Source organism: Bufo gargarizans, chromosome 6 (genome assembly GCF_014858855.1).
Source record: "Bufo gargarizans isolate SCDJY-AF-19 chromosome 6, ASM1485885v1, whole genome shotgun sequence".
NCBI lineage: Eukaryota > Metazoa > Chordata > Amphibia > Anura > Bufonidae > Bufo > Bufo gargarizans.
In genome coordinates, this window is record NC_058085.1 from 224,460,033 (window position 1) to 224,472,104 (window position 12,072).

The following is a 12,072-nucleotide window of genomic DNA, read 5'->3' on the forward strand; positions in this document are numbered from 1 at the left end:
AAAGTGACACATTTCCAGATTTGCTAAATTAAGCCTGGTCACGAAGGTGAAAAATGGCTTGGTATTGAAAGTGTTAAATAGTAGGTTTTGGAAATTTTTCTTAAAGATTTTAAGAATTGCTTTTAAAATTCTAAGGCCTCTTTCACACTTGCGTTGTCCGGATCCGGCGTGTACTCCACTTGCCGGAATTACACGCCGGATCCGGAAAAACGCAAGTGTACTGAAAGCATTTGAAGACTGATCTGTCTTCAAAATGCTTTCAGTGTTACTATGGCACCCAGGACGCTATTAAAGTCCTGGTTGCCATAGTAGGAGCGGGGGAGCGGTATACTTACAGTCCGCGCGGCTCCCGGGGCGCTCCAGAGTGACGTCAGAGCGCCCCATGCGCATGGATGACGTGCCATGCGATCACGTGATCCATGCGCTTGAGGCGCCCTGACGTCACTCTGTAGCGCCCCGGGAGCCGCACGGACTGTAAGTATGCTGCTCCCCGCTACACTTTACCATGGCTGCCAGGACTTTAGCATCCCGGCAGCCATGGTAACCAGTCTAAAAAAGCTAAACCTCGGATCTGGCAATGCGCCGAAACGACGTTTAGCTTAAGGCCGGATCCGGATCAATGCCTTTCAATGGGCATTAATTCCGGATCCGGCCTTGCGGCAAGTCTTCAGGATTTTTGGCCGGAGCAAAAAGCGCAGCATGCTGCGGTATTTTCTCCGGCCAAAAAACGTTCCGTTCCGGAACTGAAGACATCCTGATGCATCCTGAACGGATTTCACTCTATTCAGAATGCATGGGGATAATCCTGATCAGGATTCTTCCGGCATAGAGCCCCGACGACGGAACTCTATGCCGGAAGACAAGAACGCAGGTCTGAAAGAGCCCTAAGCCTTCCTAAAAACAGAAAATGACATTTATAAAATGATGCCAACATAAAGCAGACATGTGGGGAATGTTAAGTAATAAATATTTTGAGGTAGCACTGTCTGTTTTATAAGCAGAGAAATTGAAAATTTGAAATTTGAAAATTGAAAATTTTTCAAAATTGCGGGTAAACTGATTTTTTTCATAAATGTAAATATATTGAATCAAATTTATGGCTATTATGAAGTACAATGTGTCACAAGAAAACACTCTCAGAATGGCTTGGATAAGTAAGGGCTCTTTCACACTTGCGTTGTCCGGATCCGGCGTGTACTCCATTTGCCGGAATTACACGCCAGATCCGGAAAAACGCAAGTGAACTGAAAGCATTTGAAGACTGATCCGTCTTCAAAATGCGTTCAGTGTTACTATGGCAGCCAGGACGCTATTAAAGTCTTGGTTGCCATAGTAGTAGTGGGGAGTGGGGGAGCATTATACTTAGTCTGTGCGGCTCCCGGGGCGCTCCAGAATGACGTCAGAGCACCCCATGCGCATGGATGACGTGTCCATGCGATCACGTCATCCATGCGTGTGGGGCGCCCTGACGTCACTCTGGAGCGCCCTGGAAGGCGCACGGACGGTAAGTATACTGCTCCCCCGCTCCCCACTACACTTTACCATGGCTGCCAGGACTTTAGCGTCCCGGCAGCCATGGTAACCATTCAGAAAAAGCTAAACGTCGGATCCGGCAATGCGCCGAAACGACGTTTAGCATAAGGCCGGATCCGGATTAATGCCTTTCAATGGGCATTAATTCCGGATCCGGCCTTGCGGCAAGTCTTCAGGATTTTTGGCCGGAGCAAAAAGTGCAGCATGCTGCGGTATTTTCTCCGGCCAAAAAACGTTCCGGTCCTGAACTGAAGACATCCTGATGCATCCTGAAAGGATTTCTCTCCATTCAGAATGCATTAGGATAAAACTGATCAGGATTCTTCCGGCATAGAGCCCCGACGACGGAACTCTATGCCGGAAGAAAAGAACGCAAGTGTGAAAGAGCCCTAAAAGCATCCAAAAGTTATTACCACATAAAGTGTCAGATTTGCAAAATTAGGCCTGGTCAGGAAGGGAGTAAATGGCCCTTTCTGGAAGAAGTTAACATATGATAAAAACAATTGTTTTGGCGATTTGGAGGATCTGAAAAAGTAAACACAGGTAATATGTGTCATTTCTTTGTGCCCCACTGAACTGTGACCGGTTTAACCACTTTAACCCCGCTAGGTAAAACCCCCTTAATGACCAGGCCACTTTTTACACTTCTGCACTACACTACTTTCACCGTTTATTGATCGGTCATGCAACTTACCACCCAAATGAATTTTACCTCCTTTTCTTCTCACTAATAGAGCTTTCATTTGGTGGTATTTCATTGGTGCTGACATTTTTACTTTTTTTGTTATTAATCGAAATTTAACGATTTTTTTTTTTGCAAAAAAAATGACATTTTTCACTTTCAGCTGTAAAATTTTGCAAAAAAAGACATCCATATATACATTTTTCTCTAAATTTATTGTTCTACATGTCTTTGATTAAAAAAAAAAATGTTTGGGCAAAAAAAAAATGGTTTGGGTAAAAGTTATAGTTTACAAACTAAGGTACAAAAATGTGAATTTCCGCTTTTTGAAGCAGCTCTGACTTTCTGAGCACCTGTCATGTTTCCTGAGGTTCTACAATGCCCAGACAGTAGAAAAACTCCACAAATTACCCCATTTCGGAAAGTAGACACCCTAAGGTATTCGCTGATGGGCATAGTGAGTTCATAGAACTTTTTATTTTTTGTCACAAGTTAGCGGAAAATGATGATTATTTTATTTTATTTTATTTTTCCTTACAAAGTCTCATATTCCACTAACTTGCGACAAAAAATAAAAAATTCTAGGAACTCGCCATGCCCCTCACGGAATACCTTGGGGTGTCTTCTTTCCAAAATGGGGTCACTCGTGGCGTAGTTAGGCTGTATTCACACGTCCGCAATGTGTTTTGCGGAGACATGGATCCGCAAAACACGGAAAGCGGCAATGTGCTTTCCACATTTTGCGGACCGCACATTGCCGACATAATAGAATATGCCTGTTCTTGTCCGCAATTGCGGACAAGAATAGGACATGTTCTATTTTTTTGCGGAAACGGAAGCACGGATGCGGAAGTGCGGATCCGCAAATGTGGATGCGGACAGCACATTCCGTCCCCATAGAGCATGAATGGGTCCGTACCCTTTCCGCAAAATTGCGGAACGGATGCGGATCCATTTTGCGGACGTGTGAATGGACCCTTATACTGCCCTGGCAATTTAGGGGCCCAAATGTGTGAGAAGTACTTTGCAATCAAAATGTGTAAAAAATGGCCTGTGAAATCCGAAAGGTGCTCTTTGGAATGTGTGCCCCTTTGCCCACCTAGGCTGCAATAAAGTGTCACACATGTGGTATCGCCGTACTCAGGAGAAGTTGGGGAATGTGTTTTGGGGTGTCATTTTACATATACCCATGCTGGGTGAGAGAAATATCTTGGCAAAAGACAACTTTTCCAATTCTTTTATACAAACTTGGCATTTAACCAAGATATTTCTCTCACCCAGCATGGGTATATGTAAAATGACACCCAAAAACACATTGACCAACTTCTCCTGAGTACGGCGATACCACATGTGTGACACTTTTTTGCAGCCTAGATGCGCAAAGCGGCCCAAATTCCTTTTAGGAGGGCATTTTTAGACATTTGGATCCCAGACTTCTTCTCACGCTTTCGGGCAGTATAAATGGGGTCACATGTGGGGTATTTATACTGCCCTGGCATTTTAGGGGCCCTAAAGCATGAGAAGAAGTCTGGAATATAAATGTCTAAAAAAAAATTTACGCATTTGGATTCCGTGAGTTCATGTGAGATTTTATTTTTTGACACAAGTTAGTGGAATATGAGACTTAGTAAGAAAAAACTAAAACAAACATACAAATTTCCGCTAACTTGTGCCCAAAAAAATGTCTGAATGGAGCCTTACGGGGGTGATCAATGACAAGGGGGTGATCAGGGAGTCTATATGGGGTGATCACCCCCCTGTCATTGATCACCCCCCTGTCAGGCTCCATTCAGACGTCCGTATGATTTTTTTTACGGATCCACGGATACATGGATCGGATCCGCAAAACGCATACGGACGTCTGAATGGAGCCTTACAGGGGGTGATCAATGACAGGGGGGTGATCAGGGAGTCTATATGGGTGACCACCCCCCTGTCATTGATCACCCCCCTGTAAGGCTCCATTCAGACGTCCGTATGTGTTTTGCGGATCCGATCCATGTATCCGTGGATCCGTAAAAATCATACGGACGTCTGAATGGAGCCTTACAGGGGGGTGATCAATGACGGAGGTGATCAGGGAGTCTATATGGGTGATCACCCCTCTGTCATTGATCACCCCCCTGTAAGGCTCCATTCAGACGTCCGCATGTGTTTTGCGGATCCGATCCATGTATCAGTGGATCCGTAAAAATCATTCGGACCTCCTCAAAGGGGACCACCAGAGGACCAGGTAGCAGGTATATTAGACGCTGTTATCAAAACAGCGTCTAATATACCTGTTAGGGGTTAAAGAAAATCAAATCTCCAGCCTGACAGCGAGCGATCGCCGCTGGCAGGCTGGAGATCCACTCGCTTACCTTCCGTTCCTGTGAGCGCGCGCGCGCGCCTGTGTGCGCGCGTTCACAGGAAATCCCGGCTCTCGCAAGATGACTCATATATGCATGACTCTGCGCAGAGCTGCCACCTCCGGACCGCACATCTGCGTTAGGCGGTCCGGAGGTGGTTAAAACCGATCAGATTTTCCTCAGGATAGGTCATCAGTGTCTGTTCGGTGTGGGTCTGACACCTGGAACCCCTGCTGATCAGCCGTTTAAGAAGGCATCAGCACTCCTGTGAGTGCTGTGGCCTTCTCCTTGCAAAACAAGCCCAGCGCCGTACATTGTAGAGCGGCTGTGCTTTTGGTATCGTGCTCAACCCCATAGTATACAGGTGAAACTCGAAAAATTTGAATATCGTGCAAAGTTCATTTTTTAGTGGTGAAACTAACATATGAGATAGCTTGCTTTGCATGTAATGAGTCTATTTCAAGCCTTTGTTATAATTTGGATGATTATGGCTTATAGGTTATGAAACCCCAAAGACACAACAATTTTGAGATACTCTTTGCTCAGGGGATATGGATTAATTAACTGACTAGAGCAGTGGTGGCGAACCTATGGCACGGGTGCCAGAGGCGGCACTCAGAGCCCTCTTTGTGGGCACCCGCACCCTGGAAAAAGTGTATGGTGTGCCAGTATGCCTTAGACTTATCCTGCCATTTATCAGTGCAGGGTGCACTATGAACAGCCCAGGCAGTGCACTGAATGTAGTCAGGCTATTATACTACATGACTATAGTATTCAGGTTAAATTGCCATGTTGGCACTTTGCAATAAATAGGTGTGTTTTGGGTTGCAGTTTTGGCACTCAGGCTATAAAAGGTTCGCCATCACTGGACTAGAGTGTGACACTTTGAGCCTAGAATACTGAACCTTTTCACAAAATTCAAATTTTAAGCTGCATTAATGCAATTCCTTTGAATTAGTATTACTGAAATAAATGGACTTTTGCACAATATTCAAATTTTTTCGAGTTTCACCTGTACATGATACCCCCTTGGTATTGTGCCCAGCCTCATTGTATACATGAATGTATATAATGTATGGCACTGTGCTTGGTAAGCACATAGAAGGCCACAGCACTCACAGGAGCGGCAATCTGTAACAGCTAATTGGAGGGGTTTCCCGGTGTCGGACCCCCACCGATCAGATACTAATGACCTATTCCTGAGAAACGTTTGATCTACGTTCTATTACAAATAAAATATTGACATTTGCCATCTCCACATCATTGCATTCAGTTTTTATTCACAATTTGTTTAGTGTCCTAACTTTTTTGGAATCCGGTTTGTACTGATTTTCACATTTTTAAAGGTCTGCACATGCAACGGGATCAGTTTTTTCCAGAACACATAGTGCCGGATCCGGCATTTATGCATTTCAATGGAAAATAATGCTGGATCCGGCAAGTGTTCCTGAATTTTGATCGGAGAAAATACTGCAGTATTTTCTCCTTCCAAAAACCGTACAGTGACTGAACTGAAGACATCCTGATGCATACTGAACGGATTGCTTTCCATTCAGAATGCATTAGGATAAAACTGATCAGTTTTTTTTCTGATATTGAGCCCCTAGGACGGAACTCAATGCCTGAAAAGTTTAACGCAAGTGTGAAAGTACCTTTTAGTATTTATAGTCAACAAGGCTATGTTCACACTGCTTACAGCAAATGTATCCATAAGCTGCCTTTCACCGACAGAGGCAAAGATTGTTCTCCGCAGACTGCATTAAACCAGAGGCATCCAATAAGAAAAGTATGATGTGTGGTATATAAGTTTTAAAGGGGTTGTCCGAGTTATTTTTTTGTTCTTTCTATGTTCCTAACTAAGCAAATGTAACAGCTTTCCAATTAACTCACTTTATCTCCAGTGGCTGGTTTCTCAGATTTCACTGAGGGTCACATGACCTGTGATTTCAGCTTTTCTCCCTGCTCTGATAATGTTAGTTTACAAGCCTATAAACTAGACGTCACTGTGCTGGCCACGCCCCCCCCCCCCCCCCCTCTTCACTGTCTGCTCTGTCCTAAGATTCTTAACCCCTTCAGCTGCACCGACTGTCCATCGCAGCAGTGACAATTCTGGGCACAGGAGCTGAAGGACTAGAGAGAGCATTGCACAAGATGGTATGGGGAACATCCTGTGTGTATTAGCAGTGTCATTATACAGCTGGGACTTGTAGTTCTACACTTACAAGTTGCTGTTGATTCTCCAAGCACTCAGCAGCTCTTGTAGCCACTCCCTTAGCAGTGTCATTATACAGCTTGGACTTGTAGTCCTACACATACAACATGCTGCAGAGTCTCCCAGCAGTCAGACATGTCACTCAGGGCAGTACTTGTATTCACTCCCTTAGCAGAGCAGGGGGAGGGGCAGAGATTGTTTTTTATTGCACGTAAACAAAGGGCCAGAAGAGAACCAGGGAAATTAGGAAATATATATATATATATATATATATATATATATATATATATTTATTTTTTTTTGCATAAAACTTGCTTAGTTATATATTGCTGCCCATCAGATTTTCAGTGCTATATTTTTTTTCATAACTCTGACAACGCCTTTAATGATGAAAGCCTTTGGGCCACCGATGCCTTTATACGCATTTACAGTGGTGTACCTGGTATAATCCCCACAACATTTACCTGTAATGTACACTATAAAATTCAACATGAAAATAGCCTATTTCGAGATTTAGATTAAATCTTTCAGATTGTTCAAGATAAACTGTTTTGTTGCATATGTGATATATTGACCAATACATTGTGCCTATTGTTATTTAATAAGATATGTTTTTATTCCTTAAATGCCTCCAATTCTCACTGATTTTTATTTTATTTAAGCTGTCATCCAGGATAAACTCAAGTATATGGGATTCTTCCTCACACCTACAGCCAATCAGAGGGCCCTTCCTTACAGAGGTAAGGATAAATATATTGCCGAAACTTTTTATAAGGGCTTTTAACGGCTATCTGCATTTTTGTGATCCTGCAGTCTGCACCATTTTGTCCATCTACATCCTTGCCCGTTAACATACTTGTAATACACTAACAATGACCATGCTTGTAAGCATAGACTATGAAGCTTGTTTTTCATTTAAGGATATGAGCCCACTGTCCATACTACACGAGTATGGCTTGGCTCCCATTCCTTCCTCCAACCGAGACAATACTGACCGAGATGCCTCGGAGAGAGCTTTACCTCGACGATCCACCTCACCTATTATTGGCAGTCCACCTGTGAGAGCTGTGCCTATTGGGACTCCCCCAAAACATGTCGGCCCAATATTCAGCCAGCAACAGGTACCATTCATGTCATTAGTGATAATACTTCATACGAATCCTCTTCAATCTCATTTCTTCTCATAGGTTTACTAGTAATAATTGTCTTTTAGGTTTTATGCCCGAATTCCATCCACATTCGAGCAGCCTCTTCCCCTTTCAACAACCATCCGGTAAATTCTCCTAATATTCTATTCCTATACTTGTACTCACCAAGCATCTCAGACATTAAAGCAATCACTGATGATTTTTGACTTCTCTTCTTGCCTCTTAAAGGGGTTGTCCGGGTTCAGAGCTGAACCCGGAAATATGCCTGTTTTCACCCAGGCAGCCCCCCTGATATGAGCATCGAAGCATTTCATGCTCCAATGCTCTCCTTTGCTCTGCACTGAATAGCACTAGGCAAAGGCCTTTTTCTTTTTTTCGGGGAATCCAGTGACCTATCGGGCTCTCCGTGGGGAAAGCTTGACGGAGGCTTCCGCCTAGCGGTGAGCCTGGTGATGTCAACAAGCACTTAATGGATAGGCTTTAGCTCTTCCTTAGCCTGTAAAACGGCAGTGTAAACATTTAAACAAAAAAGCCCCTGCTGTGCGCGATCCAGTGCAGGACAAGAGAGAGAATCCGAGCATGAAATGCTCCGATAATTATATTGGAGGGGCTGCCGAGGTGAAAATGGGTATATGTCCTCTTTAAATCAAGCTTTGCTTAAAAAAAAAACTTCACATATGGGTGTAGCTATTCAAATCCAGTTTTCCAAATTTCTACCGTGTACTCTAAAAATGCGATAACACTTAAAGGCTTGTCCAAGTTGAATAAACACTTCCCTTGCAATGGTAAGTTTAACCACTTCAACCCCGCTAGCTGAAACCCCCTTCATGACCAGGCCACTTTTTACACTTCTGCACTACACTACTTTCACCGTTTATCGCTCGGTCATGCAACTTACCACCCAAATGAATTTTACCTCCTTTTCTTCTCACTAATAGAGCTTTCATTTGGTGGTATTTTATTGCTGCTGACATTTTTACTTTTTTTGTTATTAATCAAAATGTAACGATTTTTTTTGCAAAAAAATGACATTTTTCACTTTCAGCTGTAAAATTTTGCAAAAAAAAAAAAAACCGACATCCATATATAAATTTTTTGCCAAATGTATTGTTCTACATGTCTTTGATTTAAAAAAAAATGTTTGGGCAAAAAAAAAAAATGGTTTGGGTAAAAGTTATAGCGTTTACACACTATGGTACAAAAATGTGAATTTCCACTTTTTGAAACAGCTCTGACTTTCTGAGCACCTGTCATGTTTCCTGAGGTTCTACAATGCCCAGACAGTAGAAAAACCCCACAAATGACCCCATTTCGGAAAGTAGACACCCTAAGGTATTCGCTGATGGGCATAGTGAGTTCATAGAACTTTTTATTTTTTGTCACAAGTTAGCGGAAAATTATGCTTTATTTTTTTTCCTTTCAAAGTCTCATATTCCACTAACTTGCGACAAAAAATAAAAAATTCTAGGAACTCGCCATGCCCCTCATGGAATACCTTGGGGTGTCTTCTTTCCAAAATGGGGTCACTTGTGGGGTAGTTATACTGCCCTGGCAATTTAGGGGCCCATATGTGTGAGAAGTACTTTGCAATCAAAATCTGTAAAAAATGACCGGTGAAATCCAAAAGGTGCACTTTGGAATGTGGGTCCATTTGCCCACCTTGGCTGCAAAAAAGTGTCACACAGCTGGTATCGCCGTACTCAGGAGAAGTTGGGGAATGTGTTTTGGGGTGTAATTTTACATATAACCATGCTGGGTGAGAGAAATATCTTGGCAAAAGACAACTTTTCCCATTTCTTTATACAAAGTTGGCATTTGACCAAGATATTTTTCTCACCAAGCATGGGTATTTGTAAAATGACACCCCAAAACACATTCCCCAACTTCTCCTGAGTACGGCGATACCAGATGTGTGACACTTTTTTGCAGCCAAGGTGGGCAAAGGGGCACATATTCCAAAGAGCACCTTTCGGATTTTGCAGGCCATTTTTTACACATTTTGATTGCAAAGTACTTCTCACACACTTGGCCCCTAAATTGCCAGGGCAGTATAACTACCCCACAAGTGACCCCATTTTGGAAAGAAGACACCCCAAGGTATTCCGTGAGGGGCATGGCGAGTTCCTAGAATGTTTAATTTTTTGTCACAAGTTAGCGGAAAATGATGATTTTTTTTTTTTTTTTTCTTACAAAGTCTCATATGCTGGGTAAGAGAAATATCTTGGCAAAAGACAACTTTTCCCATTTTTTTTATATAAGATATTTTTCTCACCCAGCATGGGTATATGTAAAATGACACCCCAAAACACATTCCCCAACTTCTCCTGAGTACGGCGATACCACATGTGTGATACTTTTTTGCAGCCTAGTTGCGCAAAGGTGCCCAAATTCCTTTTAGGAGGGCATTTTTAGACATTTGGATCCCAGACTTCTTTTCACACTTTCGGGCCCCTAAAAAGCCAGGGCAGTATAAATACCCCACATGTGACCCCACTTTGGAAAGAAGACACCCCAAGGTATTCAATGAGGGGCCTGGCGAGTTCATAGAATTTTTTTTTTTTTTGCATAAGTTAGCGGAAATAGATTTTTTTTCTCACTTTCCGGTAACTTAGGACAAAAATTTCAATCTTTCAAGGACTCAATATGCCCCTCAGCGAATACCTTGGGGTGTCTTCTTTCCGCAATGGGGTCACATGTGGGGTATTTATACTGCCCTGGCTTTTTAGGGGCCCTAAAGCGTGAGAAGGGTTAATAAGTGACAAGGGGGGGGGGGGGTGTAGTGTAGTGGTGTTTGGTGCTACTTTAGTGAGCTGCCTGAGTCCTCTGGTGGTCGATCCAAACAAAAGGGACCACCAGAGGACCAGGTAGCAGGTATATTAGACGCTGTTATCAAAACAGGCTGGAGATCCACTCGCTTACCTTCCGTTCCTGTGAGCGCGCGCACCTGTGTGCGCGCGTTCACAGGAAATCTCGGCTCTCGCGGGAGGACGCGTATATGCGTCCACCCAGAAGAGCAGGGCCGCCGGCAGGACGCAATCCTGCGTACGGCGGTCCTGAGGAAGTTAAAGGGGTTCTACAGTTTGTTTTAACTGATGATCTATCCTCCGGATCAGCTGTTAGAATGGAATGGAGCTTAGCCGCGCCCAGGACAGTTGATACTAGTCGTGATGTCACTGGGCCAGTGGTAAACAGGGAGAATGCTGCTGGAGCGCTGCTGCCTTCCCAAACAGCTGATCGGCGGGGGTTCCAGTTGTCGGACCCCCGCCCTTTCAGATGCTGCTGATCTATCCAGAGGATAGATCATCAGTTAAAACAAACTGAAGAACCCCTTTAACAAAATGGCAAATAGTCGTACTTGCCTCTCTTCTCCCTTGCCACTTCCTATGCTGCACTCCAGTTTTCCCAGCCAGTGTTTGTTTTCTTGTTTGCAGCGGTGATGTCCCATACAGCCATGTCACCGCCACAGCCAATCACTGGCTTTAGCAGTGCATTGACTGCTGAGGCCAATGATTGGCTGCACACTAACTAGGTGTGTACGGAGCATCACTGCTGAAGCCAGAAACATAGCGCCTGCAATTCAGTATTGGAGCACGCTGTTGAAAATGTATTACATTTACCAGTGCCAGTGAAGTATTTATATTGCTTGGACAATTTTTTGAGGTGCTTTTTCTCATTAATTTCTACTTGCTAAATATGAGTTACCCCTTTAACCTAGTTTTAACCTTCCTGCCCATGCCATTTTTTTGCAAATCAGACATGTCACTTTATGTGGTAATAACTTTGGAACACTTTTACTTATCCAAGCCATTCTGAGACAGTTTTCTCGTGACACATTGCACTTCACGACACTGCTAAATTTGGGTCAATATATTTTTCCTTTATTTATAAAAAAAATAAAAAATTCTAAGTTATCAGTCATCATTGCCCATATGTCTACTTTATGTTGGCATCATTTTGTAAAGAATGTTAGAAGCTTAGAAGCCATTTTTCAACAAAATTTCCAAAACCATAATTTTATTTTTAAGAACCAGTTCAGTTATAAAGTTATTTTGAGGGGCTTACATAATGGAAACCACCCATAAATGACCCCATTTTAGAAATGATTCAATACTGGAAAATGGAGGCGAAATCTTAAAATAATTTTTTTTT

General features: G+C 43.1%; 1 protein-coding gene across 3 annotated transcripts in view; it reads left to right on the forward strand.

The window, feature by feature from the left end:
* The window catches only part of PATL1 (PAT1 homolog 1, processing body mRNA decay factor), a 321,287-nt gene that overhangs the window by 113,747 nt on the left and 195,468 nt on the right, over window positions 1-12,072 (forward strand). For 2 of the 3 annotated variants that reach the window (XM_044296605.1, XM_044296607.1), the window contains exons 4-6: window positions 7,438-7,515; window positions 7,696-7,896; window positions 7,989-8,048. In XM_044296605.1, coding sequence (XP_044152540.1) covers window positions 7,438-7,515; window positions 7,696-7,896; window positions 7,989-8,048 — 339 coding nt within the window. The remainder of the gene's footprint in view (window positions 1-7,437; window positions 7,516-7,695; window positions 7,897-7,988; window positions 8,049-12,072) is intronic. The other variant, XM_044296608.1, reaches the window with a different exon arrangement.